The 18,844-nt window shown below is 42.9% G+C and overlaps 1 protein-coding gene across 9 annotated transcripts in view; it reads left to right on the top strand.

Annotated features, from left to right (window-relative positions):
- Window positions 1-18,844, top strand: part of ADD1 (adducin 1) — an 84,816-nt gene that overhangs the window by 47,615 nt on the left and 18,357 nt on the right. For all 9 annotated transcript variants that reach the window (XM_059166418.1, XM_059166435.1, XM_059166426.1 and 6 more), the window contains exons 4-9: window positions 7,187-7,338; window positions 13,302-13,382; window positions 13,628-13,777; window positions 15,822-15,965; window positions 16,073-16,171; window positions 16,895-17,071. In XM_059166418.1, the coding sequence (XP_059022401.1) occupies window positions 7,187-7,338; window positions 13,302-13,382; window positions 13,628-13,777; window positions 15,822-15,965; window positions 16,073-16,171; window positions 16,895-17,071 (803 nt within the window). The remainder of the gene's footprint in view (window positions 1-7,186; window positions 7,339-13,301; window positions 13,383-13,627; window positions 13,778-15,821; window positions 15,966-16,072; window positions 16,172-16,894; window positions 17,072-18,844) is intronic.

Raw genomic sequence — 18,844 nt, 5'->3', positions numbered from 1 at the left:
CTCTGTCTTGACTTGTAACCACTGCCTTGCTCTTCTTCATGGTTTCATTGCCCAAATGGTCATCCCGAAATACTAGGGTTTAGTTTTTGTCTATTTTTAGTAACTTTTTTTTTAACCTTTTTCAGGCTACAATTTACCCCTTTCTCTCTCTTTTTAAGGCTTATTTTTAGAGAGGGGCGGGTGCCCATTTTGGGAAGGGGGAAAGGGAAAGGGAGAGAACATCAAGGAGACTTCTCGCTGCGCTCAGAGCCTGATGCAGGGCTGAGTCTCATGACTGGGAGATTATGACCTGAGCCAAAACCAAGAGTCAGACGCCCAACTGAGCAAAGCACCCAGACTCCCCAAAACCATGTTCTTTAAACTCAAAAGTGTAAGGAGGATGGGTGCCTGGGTGGCTAGGTCAGTTGAGCACCCAACTCTTGATTTTGGCTTAGGTCATGATCTCAGAATTGTGAGATGGAGCCTGCCATCAGGCTCCTTGGTCAGTGAGGAGACTGCTTGGGTCTCTCTCTCTCTCCCCCTCTGCCCCTCCCCGTGCTTGTGCTTGTGCGCGTGCACGCTCTCTCTCTCTCTCTTTCGGTCTCAAATAAATAAATAAGTCTTCAAAAAAAATAAAGAGGGATGCCTGGGTGGCTCAGGTCATAATCCTAGGGTCCTGGGATCAAGTCCTGCATGGGGCTTTTTGCTCAGCAGGGAGCCTGCTTCTCCCTTTGCTTGCTGCTCCCCCTAATTGTACTTTCTCTCTCTATGACAAATAAATAGATAAATTCTTTTTTTTTTTTTTTTTAAAGATTTTATTTATTTATTTGACAGAGAGAGATCACAAGCAGGCAGAGAGAGGAGGAAGCAGGCTCCCTGCTGAGCAGAGAGCCCGACGCGGGCCTCGATCCCAGGACCCTGAGATCATGACCTGAGCCGAAGGCAGCGGCTCAACCCACTGAGCCACCCAGGCGCCCAAATAGATAAACTCTTAAAAAATAAAAATAAAAATGGGTTTGTTGACCTGCAGAATTTGCTACAGCCTGAATTTTGCTGATTCCATCTCCATGGTACTGCTAACCTTGTTCTTTGGTATTCCAAGTTTATAGCCAGTTGGTAGTTGGATCTAGATGCTTGACTGTGTTTGGATTCAGCTTTCTGGCAAAACCTACTCTCTGTAGGTGGTTCTGTGTTCTGTCAGTGGGTACATAGTCTGGCTGTTCCTTTTTGCATTGTTAGCAGCTATTGATTCTCAAGATGGAGGTCCATTAATTTAATAAAGATTCCAAGGTGGAGATATTTTAATGTCATCATTCCTCCTTTGTATTTATTAACTAGACTATTTCTGTGAAATAGTCCAACTTCCCTGGAAATGGGGCATGGTTGGAAAGGGGCCACCCCCTTCCCCATCAGTCATTGCATGTTTGAGGGGAGTGTCTTGCTAAACTATTTGTAGATGATCTGTTTCTGGGTTGGAGTTTCACATGTTGCAGAGCAGTTTCCTCATTGTCATCTATTGAAATCAGGCTTGGGGCAGCTGCATGGCTCAGTTGGTTATGCGTCTGCCTTCAGCTCAAGTCATGATCCCAGGGTCCTGGGATAGACCTCTGCGTTGTCCGTTGTCTGAGCTCCCTGAGTCTGTTTCTCCCTCTCCCTTTGCACCTTCCCCCCCCTTCCCCACTAGTGTGCATGCACTCTTTTCTCTCTCTTTCCTTTCTCTCTCTTTCTCAAATAAATAAATAAAATATTAAAAAAAAAAATCAGGCTTGCACACAAGAAAAGGAGCTTTCTCTCAACTATTTTTGGTTACCCGTGATACCGTTTATATGGGAAAAGTAAACCTTTTCAAAATAAGTTGGTTTCCTGTCATTGTTTCTAAGATGACCAACTGTTATATTTGGGTGTTATTTCATAGATTTCAGTATATTTAATGAGTTTCAGAACATTGCAGTTAACCTTTCTGACTGGTGGAAGTCCCTTCAGGTTGACCTCTGAGCCTAGTAGTCTTTGACTTTCCAGGCCATCCCCTACAAGGAGATGTTCTAGGTTCCCTGAGTGTATTTCCTGCCCCAGGTCTGGAATTGGTCATTTCAAAAAGAAATCTTTATTTCTTTTTGTGGGAAATGGAAATTAGTCTAGGTATTATAGCAGTGGATACATTGCTGGGTACAGTAGCAGTGAGCTGGGTTAGTCATTCTTTCTAGGCCTTTTTAGTGGATAGAGGTAGGAAATATATTATTACCTTATGAATTACATGGCATACTGTTGAACGTTGGAATTTTAAGTATACAGTGGAATTATAATTCTATTTAAAATTCAGTACCAAGGGGTTTTTACCTGATCTCCTCTAACCTTTATTTTCCTCTCTTCCACAAAAAAATTCTGATTTTTAAGGACAACAGGAATAACAAAACCAGAATATTACATGATCACTCATTTGTTTTTTCCATGTATCACACACAATAGCGATATCCTACCAATATTATGTTCCCTCTTCATGATTGAAAATAGTTGCATTCTGTGTTGTGAGCATATAACCGTGACAGATATCATCTCCATCTTACAACACTCATTTAGTATTATAATTAGTAACTTAATTCTGTAATAAATATATATTTAATGCTCACCACTGCCTTCGTATCAGTGTACTCCTAGTCATTTTGGTTGTCTTAAGTGCCTTCTCTAGTAGCCTTCTCAGAAAATGCTTGTGGAAACAATACTTTGAGTTCTTGCATGCTGGCCTTTATATGGCAATATGAATTTGGTTTGGTTAGTTAGGCCCTAGACTCATATTTTCGATTTTATGAATCTTAAATGATTTTCTTCTGCCTCAAAGCACTGCTGTTAAAATTGAAGATAATCTTTCCATTTAAGTGACTTGGTCTCTTTTGCTAGATGTTCAGAATACTTTTTTTTTTTCTTTAGAGACTAGCAGTTTTACCAGAATATATGTCTTAGCATTGGTCATCCTGGGTTAATTTTCTCAGATGACGTGGTCTTCCAGATCTTTTGTATTCTAGGAACATTGAATTGGTTTTTAGTGTTTATCCTGTTCCATTTTGTTTCCTACTGCCCAGATGCTGTTGTGTGCATGTTGGAGTTTGTCTTCCTTGACTGTCACTTGTTCTGAAGACCTATTTATTGCTTCATTTCTTTATGATTTAAAAAAATTCTCTTTACATTCTTTTCTTCTACTTTGAGTTTAGTATTTTTAAAATTATTTTTTTATTTATATCTAATTCCTTTTATGTTTTAGCCCTCATTTCTGAGTTTTTCTGATTATATTAAGTGGTTTTTTGGGTATCTTTTATTATTTTAATACTTTCTTTACCATATTATGAAATAACAGGTTATAGTTTTCATCTGTTTTGTGGACATGTCTTTCTTGTGTGTTTTCATTATCTGTAGGGATGTGGTTCTGCTCTTTTTTCTTGATAGAATTTTTGTATGGTATTTGATCATGGTATTTTTCTGTTCTTTTTTTTTTTTTTTTTAAGATTTTTGTTTATTTATTTTAGAGAGCACAAGTGGGAGGGAAGGACAGAGCAAGAGGGAGAGGGACAAGCAGATTGCCCGCAGAGCCTAGCACTGTAGTTCAGTCCCAGGACCCTGAGATCATGACCCAAGCCAAAGTCAGACAACCAGCTGAGCCAACCAGGCACCCCCTTTTCTTTTCATTTTTATATGAAATTAGTTTTCTTGAAGGATTCTGGTTCAGAAAATCATTTCTTTTATTCTTTTTCTTTTCTTTTCTTTTTTTAAAGGTTTTGTTATTTGACACAGAGAGAGAGAGACAGCAAGAGAAGGAATACAAGCAGGGAGAGTGGGAGAGAGAGAGAAGCAGACTTCCTGCTGAGCAGGGAGCCTGATATGGGGCTCCATCCCAACCTGAGCCAAAGGTAGAGGCTTGACTGAGCCACCCAGGGACCCCCAGAAAAGCTTTTCTAATGTCATGGCTCTAGAGCTCCCTCTTCGTTGTTTTTGTGAAGTGCCAAAAAATATGGCAGTTTATTGAAGCGATTGGGTTCTATTCCCCTTCCTTGTTTTTATCTGGATTCTTCACCTCTGTTTTCTTTATAGTTCTGTGTTAGTCATTTTGGGTTCTAATTACCACAGATTTCTTTGTGTGAGACTGTCCTGAAAGTCAGTTTTAAATGGCTAGTTTGGAAAATTTTTTTTAAGGATTTAAGTGTGCAGAACTCCTGGTCTCAGCTGCTATTCTCAAATTGGCCCTCTAAGCTTATTGTAGTGAGTTCCTGGAGGTTCTTTTGGGAGTTTGGCAAATGGTCTATGGTTCCTTCTGCTTCTTCCTTCAGAAATGATGATGTCCTACACTGTATGTCAACCCTACCCAGTTTTTTATGTATATGTGTGTGTGTGTGTGTGTTTAAGATTTTATTTATTTATTTGACAGTCAGAGATCACAAGTAGGTGGAGAGGCAGGCAGAGAGAGAGGAGGAAGCAGGCTCCCTGCTGAGCAGACAGCCTGACGCGGGGCTCGATCCCAGGACTCTGGGATCATGACCTGAGCTGAAGGCAGAGGCCTTAACTCACTGAGCCACCCAGGTGACCCCCCCCCGGTTATATTTTTTGTTTCATCATTCTACCTCATTACCTAGTGTTATAGGTATCACCCTTAGGTTTTCGCTTTGCTATCTTAGTTTGTGTAGCTAATTTTTTTGTGCAGGGTCAGGATAGAAATTTAATAAGATTCAAAAACTGTACTCACTGCTACCATCTTCTGAAAATCTTCTAAAAGACAGTTTTTAAGAATTAAAGATCTAAAGTAAATGTTGACCTATGTTAAATCAAGATAATAGGTGTTTTTTTTTTTTTTTTTTGTATTCTCTATGTTCTTCTGTATGCTTAAGATAGCTTATAATTAAAGAAAAGATTCAAATTTAGCAACATGTAATGAGGAGTCATGCAGATAGTTTTTTTCTCCCCTTCCTTCCCTGTATGTATGTTTTTGCTTGTTTGTTTTACTTTTTCTTGCCTTATTGCATGGTTGAGAATCACCAGTATTCAGTAAGAATGCCAGAGTATAATTCCTGATTTTGGGAGAGAAACATTCAGTCTTTCATCATTATGCTTGATGTCCCTGGTAGGTTTTTTTGTAGATGTCCCTTATCAAGTTGAGGAGACTTCTATTCCTAATTTGTGGAGTGCTTTTATCCTAAATGGATGTTGAATTTTGTGAAATGCTCTTTCTGTATCTATTAAAATGATCTCATGGTTTTTGTTCTCAATACAGTGAATTGTATTTATTGCTTTTTTTTTTTTAAAGATTTTATTTATTTATTTGACAGAGAGATAGATCACAAGTAGGCAGAGATGCAGACAGAGAGAGAGGGGAAAGCAGGCTCCCCGCTGAGTGGAGAGCCCAATGTGGGGCTCCTTCTCAGTTCCCTGATATCATGACCTGAGCTGAAGGCAGAGGCTTAATCCACTGAGCCACCCAGATGCCCCTATTTATTGCTTTCTTGAATGCTGAACCAATTTTGTATGCCTGAGATAATTTCCTTTTGCCCCCATCATGATGTGTTAGTCTGTCTGTTGCTGGACTATTTGCTGAAATTTTGTTAAGTAATTTTTAGTCTGCGTTCATGGGAGATACTCGTCTTTTTTCTCACGTAACACACTGTCTTTTTATGGTTTTGATATCAAGGTGATGCTGGGCCTGATAGAGTGAATTGGAAAGTGTTTCTGGAAGAACTTGTATAGAACTTTTGAGAAGAGTTTTTATGGAATTGGTATTTTTTACTTAAATATATGGTAGAATTCACAGTGATGTCATCTGGGTCTGGAGTTTTCTTTCTTCCTTCCTTTTTTTAAGATGTTATTCATTTATTTATTTTAGAGAAAGGGAGCTCCTGCAAGAGGAGGGAGGGGCTGAGGGTTATGGCAAGGAGGAGGGAAAGAATAACAAGGAGATCCTGCCCTGGGCACAGAGCCCATGTAGGGTTTGATCCCACAACCCTGAGACCACAACTCCAGCTGAAATCAAGAGTGGATGCTTAACTCACTGAGCCCCCTGGAGCTCCCCTGGCCCGGGAGTTTTCTTTATGGAAATGTTTTTAACTGCAAATTCAGCTTAATGGAAACAGGGCTATTCAGCATGTCTGTTTCTTCTGGAGTGAGCTTTGGTAGCTTATGTCTTTCTAGGATTTTGTCTGTTTCATGTAAATTAAAACGTGCTGGTATAGTTGTTCATATTATCCTGTTATTATCCTTTTTAATGTCATTAGGGTATGTAGTGATGTCCTTTCTCTGTTGCTTCTTACTGGTGACTTCTGCTTCTGCTGTGTTTTGTGGGAATCTGCCTTTTTTCTTCTTTTATTTTGTTTCCTTTCATTTTGTGTTTCCTTTCTTTTGATTTCATTATTTTGGTTTTAATCCTCAAGATTAAATGTTTTTCTCTATTGTTTTCATTTTTCTAAAGATTGATTTATTCTTAAGAGAGAATGTGAGCAAATGTGTGTGGGGGGGTTGGGCAGAGGGAGAGGGAAAGAGAATCTCCTGCAGACCCCCCACTGAGCACGGAGCCTGATGCAGGGCTGTGTCCCATGACCCTGACACCATGAGCGGAGCCTAAACCAAGAGTCTGATGCCTGACAGTAGCACCCAGGTGCCCTCTTGTTATTTTTCTGTTTGACTGATATCTCCTTTTTCTTCACTCTTTTTTTTCTTACTCTTTTTGGATTTAGTTTTCTTTCTTAGTTTCATAAGATGAAACCTAGATCATTTAAAAACATTTTTTTAAGGCTTTATTTATTCATTTGAGAGAAAGAGCATGAACAGGGGAGAGAGATAGAGGGAGAGGGAGAAGACGACTCCCCAATGAGCAGGGAGCCTGATGTTGACTTGATCCCAGAACCCTGAGATCAGGACCTGAGCTGAAGGCAGATGCTTAATGGACTGAGCCACCTAGGCGCTCTCTTCTTTTCTAATACATATGTTTACTGCTGTAAATTTTCTTATAAGCATCGCTTTACTGCATTCCACAAATTTTGCTACCATTTTTTTCTTGATTTCTAACTTAATTGTATTAATGTTGGGGAACATGATTTTTATGAAATAGTCTTTGAAGTTTTTGAGTCTTACTTCATAGCCCAGTGTAGAATATTAATATCTCAGGATTATTATTACTTGTGTTATATTTTATCAGAAATAGTAAGTGTTTGGGTTTGTTTCTCTTCTATTTCAGGTCTTGGTATGGTAACTCCTGTGAATGACCTGAGAGGATCTGATTCAATCGCCTATGACAAAGGGGAGAAATTACTGCGGTGTAAGTTGGCAGCATTTTATCGGCTGGCAGATCTCTTTGGATGGTCTCAGCTTATCTACAATCATATCACAGTGAGTATTAAATGGGGTAGTAACCGAGTAATAAATGGACTATTACGTATCTGGCACCACCTCTTCCCGTTTAGGGAAAGAAGGGTCAACTGAGCTGAAGTCAGTCTTGGAATACCTTCTTTCTCATTCCTGACTGCAGAGTATAATCATCTGAGAATTATGTAGTTTGAATTAAAAATTACAAGGACAGTACTTTAAAACTCACTTTTTGCATACTGACCTTATAAATGAGCGTTTACCAAAGTATAGTTTTCTCCTGTTACCTGGGGTCTTGCTTTCTGCAGCTTCAGTTAAACTTGCTGTTGGCCAGTCCAGAAATTCATGGCCCTGCTTCTGGTGTATCATCAAGGTCAGTGGTAGCCGCTCGCTGAGTCACACGCCCACAGCACTCACCTCTTGCAGCTCCTCACAGGGGCAGTTGATCACCTACATCATCACAAGAAGAAGGGTGAGCACAGGGAAGTGAGACATTTTGAGAGAGAGGGAGAGATCATATTCACACAATTTTCATTGTAGTGTATTATTATACTTATTCTAGTTTATTATTCGTTATTGTTATTAATCTCTTGCTGTGCCTAGTTTATAAATCAGACTTTATCATTGGTATGTAGACATAGGGGAAAATAGTGTATATCGGGTTTGGTACTGTCTGCAGTTTCTGGCATCCACTGGGGGTCTTGGAATGTCTCCCTAGGGTACAGGCCATTCCCAAAAATCTTTTTATGTCTAAAAACCAAAGAATGAAGATGTTTGTTTTATTTCTTGTTCTGACCCAAGTCTTCTATTTCTCATAGTTCCGTTCCGTTCCTTTCCTTTCCTTTCCTTTCCTTTCCTTTCCTTTTTCCTTTCCTTTTTCCTTTCCTTTCCTTTTTCCTTTCCTTTCCTTTTTTCTTTCCTTTTTCCTTTCCTTTTTCCTTTCCTTTTTCCTTTCCTTTCCTTTCCTTTCCTTTCCTTTCCTTGTTTTTATTTGGCAGAGAGAGCACAAGCAGAGGGAGCAGCCGGCAGAGGGAGAGGGAGAAACAGACTCCCTGCTGAGCAGGGAGTCTGATATGGGACTCAGTCCCGGGACCCTGGGATCATGACCTGGGTCGAAGGCAGACGCTTAACTGAGTGAGCCACCCAGGCATCCCATCTCATAGTTTTTTCTTTAGCTGCTCCAGTTTTAGCTATTTTTTAACATTATCAGGACTTTTGTTTTCTTCTTTTAGTAAGTATTTACTTTGTGTCTGCTGTAAATATTGATTCTGTATCAAGCATTATTCTAGCTCTGGGGTTCTGTCATGGAGTGAGACAGGTCCTGCCTTTTTGGCTCGTCCTTTCTACATCCCAAGCCACTGGCCCCTGTTTCCTCCCTGTTTGGTCCAGCTTGGTGTATCCTGTCCGTGCCACTCTTCGCCAGTACTATGCTATCCGTCCCTGCCCCCAAGCACCAGACCCTGCTGTAGGGAGCCTCAACACACCCCACTGGCTTTCTTCTTAGACTGCAGCCCCAGTTGCAAATGAATCCCCAGTGCTGCCTGGCACTGTAGAACGTCTCACTTAGCCAGCTCACTCGTGTTTCTCTACTCTGTCTATTGTCCTCGAAACTCTTGACCTCTTTTTTCCTAGCAAATGAGCACAGTGTGTCACAGAGCATGTGGGAGCACCTGACCACCTGCAGCCAAACCTTGTTTCCCAGTTGGAGTTTCACCCCGTCTCTTGCCCCCTTTGATTCCTAGTGCCTTGTCAGGTTTCTGTTTTTCTCTTTGCTCTTCTGTTGAGATAACCTCTTTCTCTGACTTTTATACTTATTCCAGTCTCTGTTTCTTCATTGAATTTCTGTTATTGGATATTTCAAGTTATTAATATAGTGCCTACTTCTAGTAATAAGTGTGCCTCCCACGGATGTCTGCAGAAGTCAGTCCTGCTGGTACTCTCACCTCCCCTAGGGCCACTGCTGTTAACAGCCGCTTAGACTGTTTTACCCTTTTCTTCAGAGCCAGCGCACATGTAGGAGATTTTCATACGTGGACTGGTAGTGGTGCTAGGTTTGCTCCATTGTAGCCTGCAGGGAGTGCTAAGCCTCTGAGGAGGAGGGTGGTCTGGAGCCCACCTTTTTGGCTAGTGCACTGTGCTTCTGGGACATGGGATGGATCTTGGCCAGAGATGTTGTGTTACCCTTCCCTCTCTCTCTTCCCCATGTTGCCATTAAAGTTCGCTTTTGAAAATGCAAACCTGGCCCTTTCGTGTCCCCACGGTCAGGCCTGTAGGATATTACTTCCACCGAGCACACCTACTCCATTTCCCCCAAAGCAGTTACTATCACCCATACTTTCCATTTGCTTGTCTGCCATCCATCTCCACTCACAGGAACATTGAGTCTGTGAAGGGTGCTTCTGTAGGTACACAACAACCCAAAATCCAGCCTCAGTAAAAATATCGAACAGGAACTGGGAACTCCGTGGTGCCTTGTGGTGCTTGCTTAGAGGGTCCACTTAGCCTGCCACTTCTGCCAGTTCTTCCAGTTCTGTTCCTGGCACCTGCATGAGAATTGCCAGCATCTGTGACTGATCCTGCTTGACAGAGTGCTCTGTGGAGGGAGTTTTATGCTCAATGGTTGGCTGAGTTCCATGAAAATGTTACATCTACAATCAGAAACTTAATCCTTGGCTTTACTAACAGCTTCATATTCTTTGGGGGTTTTAAAATGCTGTTTACCAGTAGTCCCCACTATGAATGCTGTTTAAGTTTAACTTGCTGAAATTGCTTTTACCACCCATTACCCCCTTTATTTAGTACTTGGCAGAATTAAAACATTAGTTAATGTTCACTCTTTTGTAGATGATCTGGGTGGCCTTTAATACTTATGAGTAGAGAAGATACTGAAGCACAAAAAATATTTCCTATATCTTGTGAACTAGAGAATCTTTGAGGAAGAAAATTTTATTCTTATTTTTTTAACTACTTATGGCATTCATTTTTTGTTTTACAATCTAAGTGTTATCATATAAACTCTTAACAGAAAATAAATATTAACAGTATTTGTCAGTGCAACCAAAAAGTGCTACCAGGTCACTGTGCCCTTTCTTTGAAAGGGGGCCTAGGGATTTTCTGCTGAAGGGAGTTAAGAGCGCTAGCAGGCATTGGAGGATTGGAGATGATTGTTTGCATTAGATCTCTGTCTTAAGATCACATCAGGTTTTGAGAAGCTTTGGAGGGGTGTGTGTCAGAAGCCACGGTGGCCCAGTTAGCATGGGAGCTGGACTTCTCCTCGTGGTGGCGCTTAGCTAATGCTGAGGCCTTTCCACCTCTAAATACCTCTTGGTTCAGCTCCAGGGTGAACTGCGGGGTGTGCTAAGCCTCGGGGGTGGGGGGGAAGGTCTGGAGCCCACCTTTGTGGCCAGTGTGCTATATTTCTGGGACATGGTGTAGATCTTTACCAGAGAGGCTGTGTTGGGTGTCTTTGGTTTTTAGGGAGTGACCTTAAAATCTTCGATGTGAGTGCTCAGTCCTTCTGGACAGACAAGGGGCACCAGGTGTGTAGAAACATATGCAGTGAGGGTGGCACCAGCCCTTCGGAAACTTTCTTGCAGATATTCTCTGCTCTTGTTTACTTCACACCTATATTTAGTACTTTCGCCTTTATAATTTAGAGAGAGAGAGAGTGCGCGCCTGCATGTGTGCGCATGTGGTGGGGAGGGGCAAAAGGAGAGAAAAAGAGAATCTCAAGCAGGCTCCACACCCAGCATGGAGCCAGATACAGGTTCGATCTCACAACACTGAGATCATAACCTGAGCCAAATCACAAGTCAGATGCTTAACAAAGTGAGCCACACAGGTGCCCCAGCACTTTTTCCTTTTTTGCTTCAGACTCAGAAAATTGTATATTTTAAGCTTTTTCTATTAAAATATGTAGATTTGATAGGGTTTTTTTTTTTTTTTTTTTTTGAGATACATTTTGTTTGAGAGAGCAAGAGAGAGCATGAGCAGGGGGTGGGACAGAGGAAGAGGAAGAAGTAGACTCCGCACTGAGTGGAAGCCCATCACAGGGCTCCATCCTAGGACCCTGAGATCATTACCTGAGCCGAAAGCAAGAGCCAGGTGCCCAACCAAGTGAGCCATCCAGGTATCCCTAGATTTGCTAGGCTCTTAAGTCAAGGAAGAAAAACTGTTAGTATTCTTTATAATAAAATTTGAGTCTAAATATCCAGGAGTAGGTGGGATGTGGCCCCATTATTAACACCAGTTTGAGAGAATGTTGTATTGCTATGAACAACGTTATAAAGACCATGTGAAGAAATGAGAAGTCATTATAAGCAAGAGAGCATACAGTGTCTAGAGCTAGTAACTGTACACACAAGGTCTGCATGGTGTTAGGGAAGCATGTTATTGGCTTTGTAGTAGGTTTTTAACGTGGAACCTGATAGCATGCTTTTAAAATGTATACTCTTGACAAAAAGTTCAAGAGTAGCTAAGATGAAGTAAGTAAGGAGTTTTTCCTACCGGCTGTCATCTTATAAAGTGATGGTAATTAGAATAGTGTGCTTTGGGCAAAGGAAGAGACAGACCAGTGGGACAGAACAGAACCTGGAGCCAGATTTCATGTACTGAAATCAGAGACAGAGAAGAGTCTGCATTGTGGATTGTAATTGACGCTGACACAATTGGACTGAAAAATCGAAATTGGAAAGTTATATATTTATACCCACAAAGCAATTCCGCGAATTCAGAAGTTTTTTTTTTAATTGGTCAGGCCACACCCCACTGCCTTTTAAAAGTCATTTTATTTTACTTTTTTAAGATTTATTTTATTATTTTTGACAGACATCACAAAAGGCAAAGAGGCAGGCAGAGAGAGAGGGGGAAGCAGCCTCCCCGCTGAGCAGAGAGCCAAAGGCAGAGACTTTAACCCACTGAGCCACCAAGGTGCCCTCAGAATTTTTTTTTTTAATTTTAAAGATTTTAGGGGCGCCTGGGTGGCTCAGTGGGTAAAGCCGCTGCCTTCGGCTCAGGTCATGATCTCAGGGTCCTGGTATCGAGTCCCGCATCGGGCTCTCTGCTCAGCGGGGAGCCTGCTTCCTTCTCTCTCTCTCTGCCTGCCTCTCAGTGTACTTGTAATTTCTCTCTGTCAAATAAATAAATAAAATCTTTAAAAAAAAAAATTTTAAAGATTTTATTTATTTGAGAGAGAGAGCATGAGTGGGAGGGATGGGTAGAGGGAGAAGCAGGCTGCCTGTGTGGGGCTCGATCCCAGGACCCTGGGATCATGACCTAGGCTGAAGGTAGGTGCTTAACCCAGGTACCCCTAGATTGTAATTTTTAAAGAAGATGGCAGTAGAAGCACAGAGCTCCCATACCCTGCTGGAAGGAGTGTACATTTAATTAGGTCCTTTGGATATAATTTAGTGTGTCTGAAAAAACCTGACCATGTATGCTGGGAGACAGGTACAAGAACGTTCCCGGCACTGGGTTACGTAGGAAAACAGGAGCCATGGGCATTGACAGAAGAATGGACACATTTGTTGTGTATTCATCCAGTATATGAGTATCATAATGTGGAGGAATCTCAGAAATAATGTGGAGGAAGAAAGGTCACTGAAAAATGCAGTATGATTCCAATTGTTTGAGGTTTTGAGCACTAAAGACAAAGTCTGTTTGGACAAAAGTAAGTTTTGGTTTCCACCATGATATGCCTGAGGAGTGGCGTCTTTCTGCATGTGGTGCTGATTTGGTAGCCACAGGTTTCCTCTTTATGAAGTCAGTTGTCATGAATGTGACCAGGATGCATGTTATATACCCGAGACGTGACTACAGTATGATGATGGAAGCTTCCAATCCTTTTAGTTCCGTGACAGACGCTGTACCTATGGGCTTTCCTGCATAGCTCACAGAATGCGCACAATAAACCTGTGAGTTTGTGTATAGAAAGAGATGTGAATATTTTCAGTTGGATTTTTGAGCTGACTCAGCAATTTTTCTTACAGACCAGAGTGAGCTCTGAGCAGGAACATTTCCTCATTGTTCCCTTTGGACTTCTCTATAGTGAAGTGACTGCATCCAGTTTGGTAAGAATATCCTTTTCCTCTTGGGTGTCATGTGTGTCTAGGTCATAGTTGATAATTAAATACATTTTAATCCCATGAGACATAAAATCCAAGAAAGAGGACAAAGTTTGTGTTTTGTGTGATAAACTCAGAAAAAAAAAGCTTTAGAATTAGTTATAAACACTTTAAACTTTGGCTGAAATAATTTCTAGGAAGGGTCATTTGAAATCCTCTTGACATCTTAAATTTTTTTTGCTTATTTTCAGGTTAAAGTCAATATACAAGGAGAGATAGTAGATCGTGGAAGTACTAACCTAGGAGTAAACCAGGCTGGCTTTGTGTTACACTCTGCCATCTACGCTGCACGACCAGACGTCAAGTGCGTGGTGCATATCCACACGCCGGCAGGGGCTGCGGTGAGTGTGCTGCTCCCCGAGCAAATCGGAGTGAAAGCTGTAGAGCGGGGGGCGCTTCACGTGTCCTCATAGTTGTGCTCTCTTGAGGCAACAAGTCAATAAGCCTGGTTTTGTGGAGTAGAAAAAGTCTTTGACTAAGTTTACTTTCTTAAAAGAATTTTTTTTCCTTTTAAGGGGTCTATACACTCTCTAATTTTGGAAAACCTGTGTGAATCTGAAAGTATCCATTAGACTTAACAGAAACTTGGGAGTGTGTTGGGGGTGAGGTCAGACTTCAGTGTGGGGAAGACCGCTGGGAGCTGCAGAGGGAGGGCCGTAAGCAGACTCCTTGTCTGTGAAGAGGGTTTGTGGGGGGTGCCAGACAGGCTGCAGGGGGAGGATGCGGTGGTCTCCGGGAAGTGCTACGGGGATGCAGGAGGCCTGGACCTGCTCATGGTCCCTGGGGTGCCGGATAGGGGTGGCAGACGTGAGAAGGGGATGGTTGAGGCCTGGAAGCCTCTAGGCCAGGGCTGGATCATGATAGGAAGGAGAGGAGGAACGGCTGTGACAAGAGGAAGGCACAGACCTTGTAAGCTGTTGGGAGACCTGGCCTCTGAGCCCGGAGCTTCCCCAGAGCCCACCCCAGGACAGTCAACAAGCCTGGGCCCTTCTTGTGCCCACGGGCCAGACCTCCCAGCCTGAACATGCTGGTTGTTAGTATGATCATGTGACAGTGAAACGCTTCAACTCTCCAGAATTGGCTTTTTATCACCGATTGTATATTCTAATGACTTTTTGGACTTATTTTTACCACACCATAACCTCGTGGATTCAATAATGCTGAATGTTTACCTGATGTTTTAATGTCATGTGTATTGGATTGTTTCAATGAATGTTTGATCTGTCTGGCTTAGTTATTTTACTTTGAATATGTGGTTCTAGATGTCAACATAAGAGTTTTAGTAGAGCTATCATTTTCTGAAATTTTTTCTAAAAAAAAAAGCGTGCTCTTCCAGCCACAAAAAGTCCATGCATTTTAACGAACTATTAGCGGTACTTTTAAAAATATGGTTATAAACAGCTTACTGTATAATTATTTTTTGAAGATTTTATTTATTGATTTGACAGAGAGAGAGATCCCAAGTAGACCGAGAAGCAGGCAGAGGGGTGGGGGGGAAGCAGGCTCCCCGCTGAGCAGAGAGCCCGATTCGGGGCTTGATCCCAGGACCCTGGGATTATGACCTGAGCCGAAGGTAGAGGCTTTAACCCACTGAGCCACCCAGGAGCCCCTGTATAATTTATTTTAAAACATGCCAGATCACTTCACTTGGAAATTTCTTCTCCTAGGAAGGCTGATGCCGTGAGAGAGATTAAATGTGACGTTGCTACCTTTTTTGTGGTGGCGTCTTTTAGATGAACTTGTGTGCAGTTGTGGCCCTTGTGGATACTCTTGGAATCTTTGGAGCCTGTTAGTTGAGGTAGAAATCCTTAAAAGTTAGCACATTCCAAAGTCAGTTTGGGAACATTAAGGAAATTAAGGGCTTTATGAACACTTAGGATTGTTTTATTGCAATAGAAGAGAAATTATACAGCATAATTATTCTAAACTTCAGAAATTGGCTCTTATCTACATTTCACGTTTCATTCTCCCCTACAGCCTGAGATGACAGGTGGGTCAGAACCTTTCAGCATGTCCAAACCTTCTCTTTGCAGGGTCATGGCTCACTCAGAGGGAGCCCTTGTCATTACATTGCAGTAGGGCCGGGCTCATCTTGTGAGGAAGCCTGAACTCATATAGCATTATGATCAGTGTGGGAGAAGTCCAGAAAGACGTGGAATTTCTTTTGAGGCTCTCCCAGCATTGTGATGCCTTTGATTTTTAAGTGTCCATCTGTAGTAAGCCCCAGAAGTAAAGTTCATCTTAAATTCATAGGTTCATTTCTTTCTGAGAAGAGAACAAAATAAAATATGTTCCCCTTTTTATTTCTTTGAGGAAAGCGTTTGCCACATCATTAAGGTGTGACTGTTGATTTGTCTTCATTCATGGTGACTGCTTGTTCTCTAGGTCTCAGCGATGAAATGTGGCCTCTTGCCAATCTCCCCGGAGGCGCTTTCCCTTGGAGAAGTGGCTTACCATGATTACCATGGGATTCTGGTTGAGGAGGAGGAAAAAGTATTAATTCAGAAAAATTTGGGGCCTAAAAGCAAGGTCAGTAGGCATCTAATCTGGTATTTAAATTGTGCAGGAAAGAAGAAAAAAGTCAGAGTAAGCTGTCTTCTTGCGTAGCTCCCTCGAGCTTTCGTGTCTCCCTACAGGTTCTTATTCTCCGGAATCACGGGCTCGTGTCAGTCGGAGGGAGTGTTGAGGAGGCCTTCTACTATATCCATAATCTGGTGGTCGCGTGTGAGATCCAGGTGGGCGGGGACCAGTTTCTGTAGGCTATGACTTATTTTGGCGTTTGCAGGGTTCTTGCAGATTTTTGATACTTAAGTTTAGTAGGAATGAGTTTTTGCATAATCTCTTTGCCTGAGGTTGAGCTAGTGGATTTGGAAACTGACCAGAGCAAATGCCATTTTACCGATTTAAGTTGGTGAATGGTTATTGGGCTTTTCATTTCTAGTGTTTGTTATTCAAATATAGACGTCACCATCATTTACAGAATGCTAGTGTGTGCCAGCCCCATATCAGGTGCTTCATTTACATGTTATTTCGTTTGCCCCTCATGGCCCTGTTCGTGGAGGCAGGTACAGAGAGGGAGACACTTGCCTGGGCGCCACCAAGCCAGCTGTGTTCAATCCCAAGTCTGTGCTCTCCCCACTGGAACCTTAACTTCATCTAGGCAGCACTGCAGTCCCTAGGCTCCTTCATACAGCCTTAAAAGGGGCTTTGTTTCCCCGTTTCTCCTCCAAGCATGAGGACCCAGTATCTTTGTTTTGCTAATGAAGAACTTCTGAAAATGACTTTATGTGTGGGTTATCTGTCTCTGTCCATCCTTCAGTTTTTATTCTTACACTCTGATGGCTTGGTTTCGTCTGAGACCTACATTTCTGTTTGAGTCATCTCTTGTCGTCATCTGATCTGATCCTTTTGTCCTTGGCAAGAAACTCAAACGGTACTATTTGCTTGTTTTGGAAAAGGTTCGAACTCTGGCCAGTGCAGGAGGGCCGGACAACTTAGTCCTCCTGGATCCTGGCAAGTACAAAGCCAAATCCCGTTCCCCGGAGTCCCCAGGAGGGGAGGGTACCAGCTCACCTCCTAAGTGGCAGATTGGCGAGCAGGAGTTTGAAGCCCTTATGCGGATGCTCGATAATCTGGTAAGATCATTGTTACCACCTGACAATAAAGCTTCTGTTCCAAAAGCAGCAATGTCGGTGTTTTTATAGCAAGTGAAATTGCTGTCTTCACGCAGTGTGTGAATGCCTTCCCCTCAAAAATCATGAAGAAGCACCAGGGCAATTGAACTCCTAAGCTAAGTCACAATAAAATAGGGAGGGTTGCTTGTGTTCCTTTATTGTTTGAAAGGAGTCACCTTTGTGGAGACAGGAGCAGAGAGCATGCCTGCTCAGAAGTGGACAGTTTGGCCCTGGAGCAGCAGTTAGCAGCGCCTGACCTCCCACAAGCAGGCCGGGTGGGGGGGGTAAGGGGGGTGGGGAGCTTTAGCGTAGCAAGATGGAGCCCCTCCCCGCCCCCCCGCGCACCGTGTGCTGCCATAGCTGTGGCGGGTGCTGTCGATGGCAGCACGGGGGCCTATGGGGCTCGTGGGGCCCATTCTAGCCTAACAGGACTGTTGGACCAGGGCACAGGTGGAACGGGTGGCCTCAGGAGGCAGGAAGTCTAACTTCCTTAAAGATTTTGGAACAGAAAGAGTATCAGATTCAGTGTGTGCGAAGTGTCCTCGGCTGGATTTGTTAAGTCAGGGCGGAATGAACAGAGAAAGCAGAATCTTCCATAACTCCTGAATTCACTGGCCCCGTAAAGATGGATTGCGTTAACTGACCAGCTGCTCTTGAGCCTGTAGCCACTAAAAGAACACAAGGAGTGCATGACCTAGCTAGGGAGATGGACACACAATGCTAGAGGCAGCTGAGCGTTTGGGATCTGAGTTCTGACAGGGCGTGATGAGGGCTGCAGAGGTGGAGACAGGGCACAGCCCAGGTCACGAGGAGCAAGAGGAGGAACAGAGCTCACTAAGGAGATAAAAGAAGCCGCTGGCATTAGGTGGGAGGGGCAGTGGTGGCTCAGGTGTCAGCACTGGGCGGTAGGTTACCCCAAGGGGCCTGACGAGGCAGAGAGTGCTGGGGTGGCTTCTTCTCTTCTCCTGGCAGGCACTCTAATGTCTCACTGCTCTGTGACCCTGAAGTCAGGCAGGGAACAGGAGAAAGGACTAAGAATGGAGAATGCCTGCCCACCACATGTTGTGTGCTCAGTGCCTTCTCAAAGAGGGAGAGAAACCAGAATTAGGCAATAACTCTAATTTGCTAGAGGAGGGAGAGGAAGGATGAAAGATGAATCGTTGAAGTGCTTGTTACAAGGGTGTGGTATTCGGTGTCCTTACTACACATGGTCGTACAGTCGTTATTGTCATTTAAAAAAAATTAATTTAAAATTTTAAATTCATTTTTTAAAATTAAATTAATTAACTTATTTATTTATTGACAGAGAGATCACAAATAGGCAGAGAGTCAAGCAGAGAGAGAGAGAGGGGGAAGCAGGTTCCCTGCTGAGCAGAGAGCCTGATGCAGGGCTCGATCCCAGGACCCTGGGATCATGACATGAGCTGAAGGCAGAGGCTTTGACCCACTGAGCCACCCATGCATCCCGTTATTGTAATTTTTTTTTTTTTTTAAAGATTTTATTTATTCATCAGAGAGAGAGAGAGAGCACAGGCAGACAGAATGGCAGGCAAAGGCAGAGGGAGAAGCAGGCTCCCCGCCAAGCAAGGAGCCCGATGTGGGACTCGATCCCAGGACGCCGGGACCGTGACCTGAGCCGAAGGCAGCTGCCCAACCAACTGAGCCACCCAGGCGTCCCGCGTTATTGTAATTTTTTAAAAAAGATTTTATTTATTTGACAGGGAGAGCAAGAGC

This window comes from Mustela lutreola, chromosome 1, assembly GCF_030435805.1.
Source record: "Mustela lutreola isolate mMusLut2 chromosome 1, mMusLut2.pri, whole genome shotgun sequence".
Taxonomy (NCBI): domain Eukaryota; kingdom Metazoa; phylum Chordata; class Mammalia; order Carnivora; family Mustelidae; genus Mustela; species Mustela lutreola.
Note: the sequence above shows the minus strand (reverse complement) of the source record. Positions and strands in the feature narration are given on the sequence as shown.